This window comes from Nannobrachium achirus (genome assembly GCF_963921795.1).
Source record: "Nannobrachium achirus genome assembly, chromosome: 16".
Taxonomy (NCBI): Eukaryota; Metazoa; Chordata; class Actinopteri; order Myctophiformes; family Myctophidae; genus Nannobrachium; species Nannobrachium achirus.
In genome coordinates, this window is record NC_137823.1 from 51,899,257 (window position 1) to 51,918,753 (window position 19,497).

At 46.8% G+C, this 19,497-nt stretch overlaps 2 protein-coding genes across 4 annotated transcripts in view; one reads left to right on the forward strand and one right to left on the reverse strand.

Moving 5' to 3' along the window:
- Positions 1-19,497, forward strand: part of LOC308301318 (exostosin-1) — a gene marked incomplete at both ends in the record, with an annotated part of 354,065 nt that overhangs the window by 224,820 nt on the left and 109,748 nt on the right. The window lies entirely within an intron of this gene.
- On the reverse strand, positions 1,295-4,156 carry LOC308300190 (TRPM8 channel-associated factor homolog; the record flags this gene model as incomplete). The annotated part of the gene is made up of 1 exon (XM_080743994.1): positions 1,295-4,156. Exon 1 carries the CDS (start codon positions 4,049-4,051, stop codon positions 1,295-1,297), a length of 2,757 nt encoding a protein of 918 aa, XP_080600120.1. The 5' UTR covers positions 4,052-4,156.

Sequence of the window (19,497 nt, forward strand, 5' to 3'; positions counted from 1 at the left end):
GTTCTAGTTTTAGTTATTTGATTAGTTTTAACTATAATAATGTTGGAGTGTGTGTGTGTGTGTGTGTGTGTGTGTGTGTGTGTGTGTGTGTGTGTGTGTGTGTGTGTGTGTGTGCTGTTATATATTAATATTCAGAAGTGGGCTGCACATGATGCTTTAATAACATCCCAGAGAACTGTTTTAACTGTTTTAACTGGATAGGAGAGTCTGACTGTGATGTTTACACACACATACACGACATGCAGGCACGCACGCACGCACGCACGCACGCACGCACGCACGCACGCACGCACGCACGCACACACACACACACACACACACACACACACACACACACACACACACACACACACACCAGATTCCTTCCACTCGTTTGTCGGAGAATTATGAATGTCTGACATCTCATAACTCAGACTGCGTGGCTGCGTGTGCGGTTAGGGTTAGGCATAGGGTTATTAATGGGGAGAGTCGGACAAACACAACGTATGAGAGGTCGGAACAACACTACGCACCCCTTGTTTGTGACATTTATCCAATGGATAGCACAACTGCCACAGCTTCCTAACGCAAATCAGCATGTAAACACACAAAGTAATTTCCTCCTGTCGCGCTCTATATGTTCATGTTGGAGTGAGGAATTCCAATAGATTATTTGTGGCTACTGTGATGAGATTAAAAACAGAACTATTAAATACAATATAAATACATTTATTTAAAAAATAGATTAAAAACAATTACACAAATCTTGCCAACAAGTTCCTTACAGATTTGTACATTTGGTGTTTATCTCCTTTTTTCGTTTAAATGTAATTCCCTGCTCTTCTTAGCCCACTACAATGGATGAAAAATGTACCTTGATTGTAAATTAAAGTGTGGCAGAACACGCTTAAAGCGATTACATGATCATACAATTACTGTAGAACAGATGGCCCCCTATCTAGATTCTCCCATCCTCACTCTCCTCTTGCTTGAACCAGCTTGGCGGAGGAAACCATGCAAGGCACCAACCTACTCACCGGGAGCAAATAGGGGTTCAGAGTCTTGCCCAAGGACCCTTCGACATTAACTCAGGGGGAGCCCGGATTCGAACTGGGAATCCTTCGGGAACCCTTTGTGCTCTAATAACGGTTTCTCTACCCTTGAGCTATGCCGCCCCCTTACTACTACTAAATAATATAATAATAACTACATTGGATCCACAGGTTCTTCTTTTGTCTATTGTCTTCCTGAAAAGTTCCTGAACAGTTTTGGACATACAAGGTTTCCACCCGACAAGTGACACTGTACTATTATATTAGACCATGGGGTGGTCGCTCCAGGCAGGCAGGCTGGACAGTTTGTGCTCGGTGGCGGCCTCTATGGGCCAGCCCCAGGCCTTGAAAAAGCCACACAGGTTGCGTCCGACAGCCTGGGAGAAGGTGTGGGCGTACAGGTTCATTTTGCCGTGGTTGTCACCGGGAACGTTGCTCATGGTGTGGTACGTAGAGAACACCTTCTTAATGGAGCCCCAGCCAAACTGATCCAGGAGCTGCATGTATGTCTCCAGGGCGACCCACATGTGCCAGCTGTTGAGGTTCCTGCCTCCCTTTATGTAGGACTGTGCTCTCTCCCTGCGCGCCTCCCTGGTCATGTTGGGGTGTGCCTTTCCCCTGTCGATCCCCAGCACCTCTTCGTGCACGTACACGGACCACAGGTTGCACGTGCACTCCGTGGTGTGCGAAGGGAACTCCCAGCATGCCCTCTGCTGGTTGTGGCCCAACTCGTGGATGGGGCCCCACAGGCCGGAGTGCCTCATGGCCTCTGCGTTGACCACCTCGGCTGCAGAGACGGCGTGCATCATGACGGGGTAGCCTGCGTGCATCCAGCCCGCAGAAATTTGCACGTCCGCCACAAAGCGCTCTTTGCGGGGGAACTTGTGTGGGATGGCGGCCAGGTCAGCGATGCCTCTCATGATGTCATTCCAGAGCGTTTCCAGCTCATCAGGACGCTCCAGGTTGCGGATGTAGTCTGACGACACCGTTAGGATGATGTTGTTAAACTCAAGCTCCGCCCAGGGGGAGGGGGCTGTGCGCAGCAACGACCAATCAGCTGGGGTTGTCACACCATGCTTGTAGTAGGGAGCAGGTACGGACACTTGCACGATGACCTCTGGCCCCTGCACCTGTGTGCGGGGCGGAGCCACCAGGTAGATGAGCCCGCCCCACAGGTTCCACACCTGCAACATCTCCATGGTAACGGGGAAACGCTCGTGGACGCACGGCGCCCGCTTCAGCTCGTCTGCGTTGAGATGGTCCGTCTGGCAGCCGATCTGCACCTGCCATCCCTTGTTGACAAGCTGTGATGGAACAGATATGTAGGTCTTCATTCCAGGAGAGAGATACAGTCCTGTACTGATCCACTCCTCTCCTCCTTCAGTCTGGACATTCAGGTTGATCTTGTAGTTGTGGACGACAGGCATGACAGGGTTGTTCTTGATAAGGTAAGGCAGCAGCACATCTGGCTGAGGACACACTTTATAAACCTCTGATCCAACACTGAGGAGAAGGTGGTCCCTGGGGCTCCGCACCGGACGGCCCTCACACACCTGCGGCATGCCTGACTTCTTCAAGATGTCTGTGAGGGTGGACACCACCTGAGTATAGGAGGAACACTCGTAAGCCTTCATGTGCAGGTAATGGGCACAGTCTCCGCCCAGCTTCTTAAGACACGCCTCCTCCTGCGGGGTAAGCTCCCCCCCCTGGGTCACGTGACCGGCGAAGCGGCGCAGCAGTTGTCTGAAGTGGTAGCCTTGTTTACAGCTAGCCTGGCTTGGATCAGGGGCCTTGTAGCAGCCTGGGCTCAACGTCGCCCCCAACAGGCTGAGACCCATACGGGTCAGGATGTGATTCCCTACATAATCCGTCAGAGGGTTTTGTCCAGGGTGTGTCTGTGCCCAGTACCAGGCGTGGCCTCCAATCAACAGACCTCCTCCCTCTGCCACAAAGTCCTGGATCTCTTCTTTGTGCTCGTCACTGTACGTGTTGCACACAAAGACGCTCAGGTCCTTCCTGAAGCCCGTCTTCTCACACTGCAGTCCTGACTGGCTGAGCACAGGAATGGCGAAGTCCACGCCTGGTCGCACACCGATCAGCCCCCGCCGTCCCTCATCCAGCCACTGGATGGCGTTGTGCCAGAATGGAGCCAGCTCCTGTCGTCCCATGTAGCCCTCGTGTGTGACCACTATGACCCGGCCCTGACCATAGTAGGCCCCGGCCAGGAAGGCCCGTCCGTCCTGGGTGGTTCCGATGGGGAAGGCCAGCGGGCCGTGGACCAGGACCTCCGATGGGATGCATCCTCCCTGGATGTCAAAGTGCTGCACACCCTGGAGGAGGAACTCCAGGTCGTCCTCAAAGTCCTTATCGATCGCCACAGCCAGCCAGGATGAGGGGATCTGTGGGTGAACCGGTAGACACTCTACCTCTCCACGATGCTCTGAGAAGTAGATCCCTGACACACTGCACACCTTGTTGCCTGGGTATCCCAATAGCACATTCTCCTTAGGGTGCTCTTCAGCCCAGCTCCATGCCTGGCCAGCGATCAGCAGCCCTCCTCCAGTCTTCATGTACTTAACCAGAGCAGCGGCGTCTGCACCCACACAGTAGCCGTCTGTCAAGTACACCCCCACACCCAGACCCTCACTGAACCTCTGCACCACGCTGCTCTGGAAGCTGGACCTGCTCAGGCCGTCTGCCACGGCCTTGGAATTGTGGTGGACCCCCACCGAGAGGTTGTGGGTCCCCTCCCCTCGCAGCCAGACCAGGGCGTTCTCAACCAGGGCAGGGAAGGCGGCCAGGTAGCCCTCGTGGCCCAGGACCACAATCCTTCCCCGGCTGTACACAGACGCAGCCATCAGGACCTGACCTCTGGTGTTCATGGCCAGAGGGAAGGCATGGTCCCCGGTCAGCACCAGGTCACTGGGAACACTGGAGCCCCGGAGGTCCAGCTCCGTCAGGCCTCTCATGATGGACATGTAGGCCTGCTCATGGTTAGAAGAGGTGGGACTGGAGGACATGGTGAAGACAAGGAAGGTTCTGCAATGCAAGTATGAAACAAAAGTCAGACTGTGGAGGTTAGGATGTTGGAATGATGTGAGGATGGAAGCAGGCCGGAGCGTGAGGTAGGATGTGTGGGTGCAGACTGCAAAGTAGCTGTTGAACCAGGGTGGAGTGATTTAGCCCTAGGCCCTTGAGCCAAAACGTTTGTCTGCTCCGTCAGCAGATCTCTTTATCTTCTTTATCTCTTCTTTCTTTTTTCTTTTTCCCTAAACATGCCTCACCTTACCTATGAATACATCCTGGAGAGAAGTTAAGAGATCCAAGTTGTCTGAGAAAGATGATCGAGGAGGGAGGGAGGGAGAGAGTGAGAGAGCAAGTGACCATATACACCAGTAATAGGCGTAAGACACGTGGGTAAGAGCAACAAGCTTAGGGCGAGATCGCACCATGTTTTGGCCATCTGGCCAGTGATGTGCCGTACTATATATCGGACCAGTTACCCATATGGAGACCCCTGGTACCCATACTGTATATGGAGATCCATGTAGTGTATATGGAGATATGCTGGGAGACCCCAAACATGCTTACTCAGTTATTCGTTATGTGAAAGTCCTATGACGTCTACGACATCTGACATAATACATACAATCCCTGTTATGCCCATATACGGTATGGAGATCCTTGTCTGTAGAACCATGCAGCCACACATATGTGGGCTGTCTTGGCCATCTGTCTTGGCCATATATGGATTCTGTTAGTGTGGTATGTGGCCGATGTGGCCTCCATATAGGGACATTCCCATATGAGGTCCTGTTAGATATGGGCTTAATATTGATGACATCATACTGTATGGGCATAAAAGTGTTCCCCTGATATCACAGTGATGTCAGAGCCTGATGTCAGAACATCAAACCCATAGACTATAAAAAACCTTACATGGACGGACAGAGACAAGATGTCCTGTTTCTCATACTAGACTGCGACAGTGGCAACAATAAACTGCGACCTACAGTTGCAATAAAGACACCATCAACTCCACCTGCTCTTCCTATTACTCTGGAATCACTCAGCATTGTGGTTGTAAAGCCCCAGAGTAATCTTCTCCAGCATCAACAAACTTCATCTCACACAAAAACATATCCTGAAATGTGTTGTCGCTAACCAAATCACTGCACACTTGGAAACAAACAACCTCTATGGCTGCACTCACACTGGAACGCACTAAGTTGTGTGAGAGTTGTGTGGGGGAGGCGGGGGGCAGAGACAGCACAATGCATTCCGGATGGAAGTCTAGTGGTTTGAAGTCTAGTGCGTGTTGTGTGCTTGTTGGATGGTGCTCTGTGCAACCACAGGACTCTCACTAGACTTCAAACCACTAGACTTCCATCCGGAATGCATTGTGCTGTCTCTGCCCCCCACACAACTCTCACACAACTTAGTGCCTGACTGTCTGTGGGAAGCCTATGAACAATTTAAATCCAGCTTCCGTAATTACAACCAGATCTGTGTACAGCATGTACAAAAGCTTCCCACCAGAACCCGATCAAGGCACTACATCGCACCAATCCTTCATGACCTGCGCTGGCTGCCTGGCTCCCAGTCAAACAAAGAATAGATTTCAAGATACTGATCACCGACAACAGTGGTTCTCAACCTTTTCAGGTGACCAACCTGGGGTGACGGAGGCTTTCTCAGTTGCCGCCCCACTCCCAGATAACATCAAAGCTGCCCCCACCCTCACCACATTTAAAACAAAACTCAAAACCCACCTTTTCAGACTGGCATTCCCTAATTCAATTCTAGTTTTTCCTATTAAAGTTTGTTTTTTGTTTCTATTTTTGTAAAGCGACATTGAGTATTTAGAAAAGCGCTGTATAAATTGCGCACGCACACACGCGTGCGCGCACACACACTTACACACACACATGCATGATCTTTTGGACTGCCGTAACACATCTGATGTTGCTCCTGTGAGAGTACCTCTCATTGTGGCTCCCATTTAGAAACACATTCATCAAACCACTCTGCTTCTCTTCATGTGCGTCATTTGGCTCACTTAAACACACACACACACACACACACACACATGCACGCACGCACACGCACGCACGCACGCACGCACGCACGCACGCACGCACGCACGCACGCACGCACGCACGCACACACACACACACACACACACACACACACACACACACACACACACACAGACACAAGACTCACATACAATCAGACACACATGTGCACACAAATGATAGACACACGCACGCACACCTGGCTCCCAGATGCGCTGCCTGCCACACAGAACACTGGCAGCGGTAAACACAGGAGAGAGCGACACCATGGCCGTGATATGCAGCGTAGACACACACACACACACACACACACGCGCACACACGCACACACACACACACACACACACACACACACACACACACACACACACACACACACACACACACACACACACACACAGTGTCATTACAGTTAATGAGATTGTGCTCACCCTAGTGACGTGACGGATATGGAGATGCGTGGTGGAGTTTGCACAGATGGCAAATGGAGCTGATCTCATTCACAAGGATTTAGTTCTCTCCTCTTTTGTCTTATAGTCACCATTTCCCCCTCTCCACATTTGGAATGAATAGACGATGTTTGGGAGAGGAAAAGTATGGGGACTTTCACGTTCAGGTTGTGATTTTCATGACTGTCAACTTCACACGCTCGTGTACGCAAACAAATAGGACAGCGAGGTTGCATGCTGGGCCCTAATAGCTCATCTGCACTGCCCGCCATGCGACGTGAGCCACGCGACGCGGGCAATGAAATCTCATTAAAATACATTTGTTTCAACGAGGACGTCCTCACCTACCACGAGCGACAGCGCGTTGTACCGCGACAACAGCACGTTGTACAGCGTGTTGTACCGCCCTCAAACACTTTATATTATTATTTATTTATTTGATTGTTTCAGACTACGTCGCAACGCAATGACCGATGCTCCAAATGTGGACAGTATTTTGCGTCGTGTCGCTCGCTTGCGTGGAGTGCGGATGAGGTGTTACGCCAAAGCTCCACTGCAGCCATCGGGCGTCGCATCAGCGCTGGACGGTGTCAAAAGATTAACCGGGCACAATGTCAGCAATGGAGCAACCTTCATTGATTAAACAGGGTACATTCCCTGTGTTGACGATGATGCGACGCCTGCTGGCTGCTTGCAGCTTTGGCCTTAGTTGACTCAAATATACTGCAGTCTTGTTGATTCATGGCCCATGGCCCAGGCCCGGCACCATGGGGGTGCCAGAGGGGGCCTTTCACCCTCAGTTGCAAATTATGCCCCCTCAGTTTAAGTTTTCTATCGTCACTGTAGGGCAGAAACTTTGTATCTCTGAGTAAAAAATGTCTAAGTTTTATCGTAAAGTAAAGCCCCGCTTTATCTTCCAAGACTATCGCACAAAACTAGTGAAAATAGCCGATCTACAAGCTCACAGTTGTGTGCTTGTAGATCGGCTATTTTCACTAGTTTAAATAATTTTTTTAATGATAAATACAAAACCAACGGTATTGAACATACAAGGTTTCCACTCGACAACATCAACATATATATTGTTTTAATATAAAAATTAGATGTGCCCCCTCACCATTTTCAACTGCCCCCTCAGTCATTTCATCCTGCAGCCGAGCCTGTGTGGGCCTGGTGTGATAAGTGGTCATATTGTAATAGAATTAATAGCTCTGCATGTGTACAGTGCCTATGTGTACCGGTATGCATGTGAGTGCGTGTGCGTGCTTGTGTGCGTTTGGCACCTTGCTGTGAAATCACGCTGTCCTATTTGTTCCCCTGACATATTATGTTTAGCTCCCATCCTCCCAAACACTTATGTTAGCTTTTGTTCTCATGTCGAACATCCGATGTGTGTTTTACAAGAAGGGAGTTGGAGGTTTTAATTTGTTTTCCCCAACTGCAGGGGCGAGCCGCCAGCTTTTGCCAAGTTCCCCCCTCTGATGAACAAAGGGGTTGTTTGTTTTCCACTCAAGGACGTCCCTGAGTGTGTCCCTGCTCTATAATTAATGGGTGTGCACGACACACGCGAGGACACACACACACACACCGAACAATTACACCAACAGGGACTATTAGTCTCCCTGCAAGACAAAGCGTCTAATTTCTCATGTCTCTCTCTCTCTCTCTCTCTGCGTTCGTATGTGCGTGTGTGTGTGTGTGTGTGTGTGTGTGTGTGTGTGTGTGTGTGTGTGTGTGTGTGTGTGTGTGTGTGTGTGTGTGTGTGTGTGTGTGTGTGTGTGTGTGTGTGTGTGTGTGTGTGTGTGTGTGTGTGTGTGTGTGTGTGTGTGTGTGTGTGTGTGTGTGTGTGTGTGCGTGCGTGCGTGCGTGCGTGCGTGCGTGCGTGCGTGCGTGCGTGCGTGCGTGCGTGCGTGCGTGCGTGCGTGCGTGCGTGCGTGTGCGTGCGCTCATGCTGTGTGCGTGTGTGTGTGTGTGTGTGCGTGTGTATGTGTGTGTTTGTCTGCTGGTGTCTGCGCATTCATTGTTTGCAGCAATTATAGGCGACATTGTAATTACAGTTTACACACTACATGATAATGATTAATATTAAGAGCCTGAAAACCATTGATTGTATCAAAAATGTAATAATGTCCTTCATGCGCACATACAGAACGCTGATAATTACAAATACTAGAAGCTGCGTCTAGTCGGCGACCTGGCCAACTCAGAACAATGTAAATAGGGAATGAATGCCCCGCCCTTTAATGCAAACCCCATTATACCTGTTTTCATAGGACCCGTTTTGACCATCTGTCTGCCTGTGTCCATTTATGCCCATATATGGAGATATCTGTATCTGTCTGTCTGTCTGTCTGTCGGCGTCCATTTTACGTCCATATATGGAGATCACTGCAGTTCTAGTTCTGGGTCCATTTTATGCCCATATATGGAGATGTCTGTCTATCTGCGTCCATTTTATGCCCATATATGGAGTATCTGTCTGTGCCTCCAACTGTGTTGCAGACAGACCCGTTTTGAACATCTGTTTGCCTGTGTCCATTTATGCCCATATATGGAGATATCTGTATCTGTCTGTCTGCGTCCATTTTATGCCCATATATGGAGATCTTTGACCATCTGTTTGCCTCTGTCCATTTATGTCCATATATGGAGATATCTGTATCTGTCTGTCTGCAATCCATTTTATGCCCATATATGGGGGCATTCATTTTATGCCCATATATGGAGAACGCGCGTGCCCGTGGGACGAACGGTTCTCGAGATACGCGGATTACATACATACATACACACTCACAGAGATTTTTTGTTGACTCATGTGGCGTACGTGATGTCAGAGCCTTTTATGAAGTGATGTCACAATGAGTCAGCGCTTGCGCCGATTTCCTCCGGAACAGCCTGATGTCAACAATCAGCTCCGCATAAGGATATTGCGAACGTTTCGGGCCGGTTTCGGAAAACCACGCGTCGGGTCGGGTCGAGGCCCGGCACTGCACTCCGTGCCGCGGCGGGGAACGCGCGTGCCGAATCTGAAGCCGGTGGGACGAACGGTTCTCGAGATACGCGGATTACAGACAGACAGACAGACAGACAGACACACACGCAGAGACCTCTCGCATTTATAGATAGATGACAAACACATTAGAACAGGGGTCTTCAACGTTTTCAGGCCTAGGATCCCTTAGCTAGTAACGTCAAACCGAACCTTCTGATCCGCATTTCAATTGGACTGACAACAATTAAGAATATTTTATAGTAAGAGTAAATAATGGATGGAGAGTTTTGCCAGTGCATTATGATAAAGTGTCCTTGAGGTGTATAGAGATTATTCAGGGTCTCTCTTTCAAAGGAGATGCTTTTGACCCCATACTGTAACAAGTGTAACACAGCTGTGCAGATCAGACTGTTGCTGTTATACTTCAATGCTCTCTGCCTCCCACGTCTCTATAATATCTGTGTTCCCTGTGTGTGTCCTCTCTCTCGCCCCGGACCCATATCAGATAAGAGCCTTTTGTCTAAGATAAGAGCCCCTAGCTCAGAAGGTACTCCGCTCACTGAGGAGTTATAATTGCAGTTCCCGTTACAAAGATCTTATCTATGGTGTGATGGTTTGTTCCATTAAACGTCTTTTTTCGTCCATTTTTGAGTCAAGTCACTTGAAGGAGCAGAGCCTTTTAAGACTTTTTCTCTGGAGATACGTACGCTTAAGAGGAGTAGCCTGACACTTCAGTCCGCACATCACCCCCCCCTGCTGGTGGGTGGTTTGTAGTGTGGACTGAAGCTGCACACATTTTAATCTATTTCGAAGGCGCCCGAAGAGCGGGCGCATTGAATGGGCCAATCAGGGTTGTATGCTTGGGGCACGTGTGTGGCTGCTCCGGTCCCAGCCCCCTCCAAACAGAGCTCTTGAGCTCACGTAAGACTCACTCGTGGACTCTGATTGGTGTCCTCTGCCCACGTGAGAGTCTAGTGGACTCTGATTGGTCCGTGAAAACTGTCATGGCGGAGTCAGACTTGACTCGTATTATTTTAATAAACTATGAAATAGTGCCGTTTCTTCACGTTTTAATACCATTTTGCACTAACGTAAACATGCAGACATATAATATGTTATGAGAAATAACGTATTTTTGCAATGTCACGCCACGTCGCCGTCGCGCGTGTGTGTGTGTGTATGTGTGTGTGTGTGTGTGTGTGACGTCAATAGGCTTTAGCCCCCCCCCGCCGAAATGGATTGTCTGCCCGGAATGTCAGACTCTCTCCCCCCACGTAGTGTGGTGTTGAGATGTCGGACGCTAGCAGTCAGGCAATAAGAGGAGCACCTGTGAAGCTTTGAACATCTTCATTCTGGTTTCTTTCCCTGTTTTGCCTTTCTAATTTTATGGAGAAAATGTGCAGAAATCTGCAAATTGCAAGAAACCACTCCATTCCCATTGAAAAGCAGAATCCGCATTCATAGGTAGAGTTACACTTCAAAGTCAGAGAAAGTCATAAAAATAGCATCATAGCAAAATAGCTGATCTACAAGATCAATGTTCTGCAAATCCCCTGAAATGGCAGGAGGTGTAAAGTTTTTAAATGGCACATCTGTATGTCTCGATTCTAGTCTCGGTTTCTCAACTATTACTGTTTTTATCATCTTGTGTAGCGCCCTGTCATGTCAGGAATGCCTCTTCAGCAGCCTGATGGTTGGAAGCTGGCCACGTGGAAGTTGTTCAGGCTTGGCTTGCCTGGCCATGGCCGCAACAGCGGCATGAACAGTTCTCCTAAACATAGCAGCATGGGACAGGCAGCCAGACTATCAGGAAGTTAATAGAACAGACAGACCCACGTGTGAAAGAGAGCAGTCGAGGGGCTTCCCTCCGCGAAATGGCAGATTTATAGCCGTCCAGTCAGATGTACAGTATGCTTCCTTGAACGTTGTCTGGAGGAAAATACTGCCAATCTACAGCACCATGGCTCACTGAACCGCGCAGAGTTGTCCTTCTAGGTGCAGTGGCCAATGTAAAAACATATATAAACTATATAAGCTAATGGTGATCCTAATAAACAATAAACAATATATCACAGTAATACATGCTGTTATTTTTCAAAAAGTTTGATAAGAATGCAACCTTTATTCGATCACTGCATGCCTACATTGTATGGAAAAAAAACTAGGTTACATGTTTTACATTGCTCTGTTGATTCCAGGGACCTGGCATATTAGCATATTCATGATATTCATTATGTCACTCCTGCAGGCGTGGCATAATGTCACATTAATTAATAGAGATCCTGGAATTGGCATAGACAGAGCCAAGTTCCAGGTGTTTTAAAACTCCTTTATAGATGTTTTTTGGGTGAGAAAAATATTTGACAGGGCCATTATGTTATTTTTTATAAATATATATTCTTTAAGGATTTTTTGCCTTCATTTATAGTTATAGTGTACATGCAGGAAACAAGGAGAGAGAGATTGGGGAGAGACACGCAGTAAAGATCGTCGGGAACGGGGCTCAATCGCGCAATGCTGCACAGTAGCCTGCATTATTGATTAAACATTTATATTTCTAGATAGAAAGGATAAGTGAACTTTAACTACATTCCTTCTGCAACCTCTAACCCTTTGTAGTGTATTGTGGTCCCGGGTTTCGGCACCATTATGTAGTGTATTGGAAACACTACATCTGAGAGTTTTGACACAAATATTAGACTGAATTATTTAAGTACGAAGTTGCTGTGCATAGTTCTTAGCCTTGTGCTGGAGAGAGGAGACGAGAGATGCAGGCAGGTGATCAGGTTCTTCCATCAGTTTATTAGACAGACAGAGACAACGGAGCAGCGGAGACTGAGCTCCCACCGGTAAGCTCGCCGGTGGGACACACACCTAAACATACATGTTCAGTGTTACTTATATGAGCCATTCTGTAAATTACCGGTATTACAGGGCTTATCTTGACCCAAACCTTGAAAAGAGCTCACAAATAGGGTGAGAGTGACCCCAGCTAAACATGTGCTGGCTCATTATTACCTAACCTTAAAGGGGAAGACCACCCATGTTCAATATTGAACTATGCATTAATATACCTTAGAGGAGTTGTGTGGAAATTAAAAAAAAGTTCCCCCTCTTCTGTGTTGCCTAGAACTGGAGGATTGATTTTGGGGTTTGTATTGTAAAGTACAATGTGTGATGTCATCAAGTTGTAATTTGCAATACAAACCCCCAAATCAATCTTCCAGTTCTAGGCAACACAGAAGAGGGGGAACTTTTTTATTATTTCCACACAAAGGTTTATTAATGACATAGTTCAATATTGAAAATGGGTGGTCTTCCCCTTTAAGAATATGGACCTAATATTAAAGCTATACTGTGTAAGATGCTCAACTAGTGGTCAGTAGCCCTATAGCAAACCGCGGTCGCGTTCGCGTCTTTCGCCCGTTTTTCGTACCTTCACACCCCCGCGTCTGCCTCCACAACGCCGAGAGCTATCTTTAGAGGGGTCCCTGGTTCCTGTGCGTTCAGGCATTCCGGAGAAACGGACTACTTCACCCTGCCTGGTAGGCGAGATTACCTTTTGAGTAAAGAGACACACGGGCGACTACAAATATGGCGACCCCACTTCAAGATGCGCTGTGATTGGCCGGTAGTGTACCATGTGTGCATGATCGGCGATGTGATTGGGCAACGTATACACAACGTATACAGATGATGCAGATTACGTCATTTTGGCGCGAAATCCGGTCCACGGCCAGGATCATAGAAAACATATAAAGAGAAGGCTTCAGAAGCTGAAAATAACGGAGTGGGTGTTCTAAAACTTTAGCGATTTAACAGTTAGGACAATTTTAAGATTTGTTTTATAAAAAAAGTTACATGGTACAACTTTAAGAAGATGGAGTTTTCTATCCACTTTGAGCTACTTTACCTTACTTGAACACTCAGCACTAGTCTAACTTCAATCTTTGGCGTACATTTTGGGAAGAGAGGACCGTCAAAATGTCCTCCGTGAATGTCCTCAACTCTCCTGTCCTCTTGGGGTCATATTTGCTCTTCACAACAGTCCTGTAAAAGGCACGTACACACATTCCCTTTACCTGGGAGAAACACAATTACAGGTTCTTTCGCAGACAGGTGGACAGGATGTGGGGACAGTTGATCCTTTGCAAGATTAGGACACCATCAGAAATCTCCTCTGATAGCCCCAGGATATCTCTCTCTCTCTCTCTCTCTCTCTCTCTCTCGCTCGCACGCACGCACGCACGCACGCACGCACGCACGCACACACGCACATACTGTACGTACGCATACACACATATATACACACACGCGCACATGCACGCACAATCGCACATACATGCGCGCACACACACGCACGCACGCACGCACGCACGCACGCACACACACACACACACACACACACACACACACACACACACACACACACACACACACACACACACACAAATGGCCGAAATGGATTGTCTGCCCGGAATGTCAGACTCTCTCCCCCCACGTAGTGTGGTGTTGAGATGTCGGACGCTAGCAGTCAGGCAATAAGAGGAGCACCTGTGAAGCTTTGAACATCTTCATTCTGGTTTCTTTCCCTGTTTTGCCTTTCTAATTTTATGGAGAAAATGTGCAGAAATCTGCAAATTGCAAGAAACCACTCCATTCCCATTGAAAAGCAGAATCCGCATTCATAGGTAGAGTTACACTTCAAAGTCAGAGAAAGTCATAAAAATAGCATCATAGCAAAATAGCTGATCTACAAGATCAATGTTCTGCAAATCCCCTGAAATGGCAGGAGGTGTAAAGTTTTTAAATGGCACATCTGTATGTCTCGATTCTAGTCTCGGTTTCTCAACTATTACTGTTTTTATCATCTTGTGTAGCGCCCTGTCATGTCAGGAATGCCTCTTCAGCAGCCTGATGGTTGGAAGCTGGCCACGTGGAAGTTGTTCAGGCTTGGCTTGCCTGGCCATGGCCGCAACAGCGGCATGAACAGTTCTCCTAAACATAGCAGCATGGGACAGGCAGCCAGACTATCAGGAAGTTAATAGAACAGACAGACCCACGTGTGAAAGAGAGCAGTCGAGGGGCTTCCCTCCGCGAAATGGCAGATTTATAGCCGTCCAGTCAGATGTACAGTATGCTTCCTTGAACGTTGTCTGGAGGAAAATACTGCCAATCTACAGCACCATGGCTCACTGAACCGCGCAGAGTTGTCCTTCTAGGTGCAGTGGCCAATGTAAAAACATATATAAACTATATAAGCTAATGGTGATCCTAATAAACAATAAACAATATATCACAGTAATACATGCTGTTATTTTTCAAAAAGTTTGATAAGAATGCAACCTTTATTCGATCACTGCATGCCTACATTGTATGGAAAAAAAACTAGGTTACATGTTTTACATTGCTCTGTTGATTCCAGGGACCTGGCATATTAGCATATTCATGATATTCATTATGTCACTCCTGCAGGCGTGGCATAATGTCACATTAATTAATAGAGATCCTGGAATTGGCATAGACAGAGCCAAGTTCCAGGTGTTTTAAAACTCCTTTATAGATGTTTTTTGGGTGAGAAAAATATTTGACAGGGCCATTATGTTTTTTTTTATAAATATATATTCTTTAAGGATTTTTTGCCTTCATTTATAGTTATAGTGTACATGCAGGAAACAAGGAGAGAGAGATTGGGGAGAGACACGCAGTAAAGATCGTCGGGAACGGGGCTCAATCGCGCAATGCTGCACAGTAGCCTGCATTATTGATTAAACATTTATATTTCTAGATAGAAAGGATAAGTAAGCAATTTACCCCGAGTGAGAGGACATTATGCTCTGATAATGTCCTGTGTTAGGGGGTGATAACCCCCTAACACAGGACATTATCAGAGCATAATGTCCGACCCCGAGTGGTAAATAGCTTTTCTACCACTTTTTCCCATATACATGAAAGAAAACACATAGTTGTAACTTGCAAGGATCTTAAGTTACAATCATTATTGCCTATAAAACTTCCGCCATAACAACAAATAGTGCCACAAACAACATCTTCTACTCACCACCAGATGGCGCCAACTCCATGCTGAGACAGATGTCTAGCTTACGCGACCGAGTATTTCCCGGTGAATCTGTGCGCAAAGGTGGGGGCCGATGGGCAAGGAGGGTTGCGAGCTTATGAGAAACAACTAAAATAAGACCTTAAAACCTGGCGAAAACAGTTGCGTGCATTAGCGCAAATGGAAAACATTCAATTAACTTCTGAAAAGCCTACACGGCCTTTAAACAGCGTGCATACGGTGCATTAGATGAGGATAAATGAAATCATTAAATGGAAATCATTAAATTAACTTCTGAAAAGGCTTCTTCTAAGCCTACACTATATAGCCTACTAAAAACGAGTGAATCTTGCCACACGTGAATAATTGTGGTTCAGTGGTTGTAAACAATAACACAGACAATATAAAATCCTTAGTCTAGTTGTGGGAAGAAAAGGATATCATCATCATCATGGCCCCAAATAACTTTTAAATATCTTGCAATTGGAGACGAGTCTCTTACTAAATCGGCAAGAGTGCCTCTCATTTTCAATACATAAAGGCTAAGCTATAGAACCTCTCCATCATCAGCAATAGTCAGTGGTGGTGCGTGTCCCCCAGACCCCCACACTCCCAAGCCCCCACCTTTGCGCACAGATTCACCGGGAAATACTCGGTCGCCTAGCTTACAGCTAAGCTAACGTCAGTTAAAAGCACCGTTCCGGCCGTAAATAGAGGCTGTTCGCTTCCAGAAAGGCATAGGTTCAGAGAAAAGGGGCTTTAAAGTTGGCGGATTGCATTGGATCCAAATAAATCGGCGACGATAGTACGCACGTTAGTAAACAAAGGACCGCTGCGACCGTCATTTGTTGGTGGGGGGAAAGGTGTTCCGACCATAGGGTTCCGACTCCCTCCTGAAGTCCCCGGATGCGTTCATCGCGTATTGATCTCGGAAATGTGCCTCATTTGCATGTACATCCGGGCATTTCACACATTCCGGCTATTGTGGCCTCATTTACTACTGTTTTAAGCCAATCACAATCCAGTATTTGAACACGTGACTAGAAAAAGTGGTAGAAGTGAACTTTAACTACATTCCTTCTGCAACCTCTAACCCTTTGTAGTGTATTGTGGTCCCGGGTTTCGGCACCATTATGTAGTGTATTGGAAACACTACATCTGAGAGTTTTGACACAAATATTAGACTGAATTATTTAAGTACGAAGTTGCTGTGCATAGTTCTTAGCCTTGTGCTGGAGAGAGGAGACGAGAGATGCAGGCAGGTGATCAGGTTCTTCCATCAGTTTATTAGACAGACAGAGACAACGGAGCAGCGGAGACTGAGCTCCCACCGGTAAGCTCGCCGGTGGGACACACACCTAAACATACATGTTCAGTGTTACTTATATGAGCCATTCTGTAAATTACCGGTATTACAGGGCTTATCTTGACCCAAACCTTGAAAAGAGCTCACAAATAGGGTGAGAGTGACCCCAGCTAAACATGTGCTGGCTCATTATTACCTAACCTTAAAGGGGAAGACCACCCATGTTCAATATTGAACTATGCATTAATATACCTTAGAGGAGTTGTGTGGAAATTAAAAAAAAGTTCCCCCTCTTCTGTGTTGCCTAGAACTGGAGGATTGATTTTGGGGTTTGTATTGTAAAGTACAATGTGTGATGTCATCAAGTTGTAATTTGCAATACAAACCCCCAAATCAATCTTCCAGTTCTAGGCAACACAGAAGAGGGGGAACTTTTTTATTATTTCCACACAAAGGTTTATTAATGACATAGTTCAATATTGAAAATGGGTGGTCTTCCCCTTTAAGAATATGGACCTAATATTAAAGCTATACTGTGTAAGATGCTCAACTAGTGGTCAGTAGCCCTATAGCAAACCGCGGTCGCGTTCGCGTCTTTCGCCCGTTTTTCGTACCTTCACACCCCCGCGTCTGCCTCCACAACGCCGAGAGCTATCTTTAGAGGGGTCCCTGGTTCCTGTGCGTTCAGGCATTCCGGAGAAACGGACTACTTCACCCTGCCTGGTAGGCGAGATTACCTTTTGAGTAAAGAGACACACGGGCGACTACAAATATGGCGACCCCACTTCAAGATGCGCTGTGATTGGCCGGTAGTGTACCATGTGTGCATGATCGGCGATGTGATTGGGCAACGTATACACAACGTATACAGATGATGCAGATTACGTCATTTTGGCGCGAAATCCGGTCCACGGCCAGGATCATAGAAAACATATAAAGAGAAGGCTTCAGAAGCTGAAAATAACGGAGTGGGTGTTCTAAAACTTTAGCGATTTAACAGTTAGGACAATTTTAAGATTTGTTTTATAAAAAAAGTTACATGGTACAACTTTAAGAAGATGGAGTTTTCTATCCACTTTGAGCTACTTTACCTTACTTGAACACTCAGCACTAGTCTAACTTCAATCTTTGGCGTACATTTTGGGAAGAGAGGACCGTCAAAATGTCCTCCGTGAATGTCCTCAACTCTCCTGTCCTCTTGGGGTCATATTTGCTCTTCACAACAGTCCTGTAAAAGGCACGTACACACATTCCCTTTACCTGGGAGAAACACAATTACAGGTTCTTTCGCAGACAGGTGGACAGGATGTGGGGACAGTTGATCCTTTGCAAGATTAGGACACCATCAGAAATCTCCTCTGATAGCCCCAGGATATCTCTCTCTCTCTCTCTCTCTCTCTCTCTCTCGCTCGCACGCACGCACGCACGCACGCACACACGCACATACTGTACGTACGCATACACACATATATACACACACGCGCACATGCACGCACAATCGCACATACATGCGCGCACACACACGCACGCACGCACGCACGCACGCACGCACGCACGCACGCACGCACGCACACACACACACACACACACACACACACACACACACACACACACACACACACACACACACACACACACACACACACACATGCTGCACACATATTGTATCCTTTTATAGTACATTTTGCATCCATTTTGCATCCAAAATGTACACAACGTTGTTTTGATTGCCATATACTATTTCTATCACTGCAAGCTTTGCAATCCTTCACAAATCACTGGTTCTATTCAGTAGCCCTTAAATAAATAGTAAATACCCTACCCAAATAATGCTACCTCATTGGAGATCACCACTAATTCAGTTCCAGCCTAGCCTCGCGTAGCCAGGCTTACTCATCTCCGAAGAGAAAAGCCTGGTGGTGACAATAGAAGGCAGAAAGCGTTCAACTTCCGCAGTGAGAATTTCACCAGAAGCTGTATTTTTTTCACAGTGCTGTGTTCTTGCAAACGTATTCCCTGCACGAAAAACTCTGGTCTACGTCTCCTGCTCCGTCGGTTGCGCTCGAAATAAACAATATACAAACAATAACATTGATTCAAGCAATGTTACACCTACTGTACTAAGAGCGAGTTAAAGGGGTATTTCACTTTCAAAAAAACTTTTGGTAATTTTATCATCTAATCAGGCTTTTATGAACACCCTGAACAGTTTTTAATTAGCGTGATTGAATATTTAGATATTTGATGTAAATGTTACTAGGCCCCCCAGGCCCAGGGCCTCTCCCCACACACACCCATTGTAACTTCAAACTTCATTTTAACCATGATAGATTCATTAAAAATACCCATTATTTTTTCTGGTGACTCATACTACCCTCCTAATACGTGAGCAGGCTGTGTATAATAATTTTTTTGTATTTCATTTTTTCCATTTTTCCAAATAATTATTAAAAATAAATGAAAAAAGTTATCGAAAAAACACAGCCTGCTCACGTATTAGGAAGGTAAAATGAGTCACCAGAAAAAAGTAATGGGTGTTTTTAATTAGTGTTGCCCGATCCCGATCACGTGATCGGATCGGCC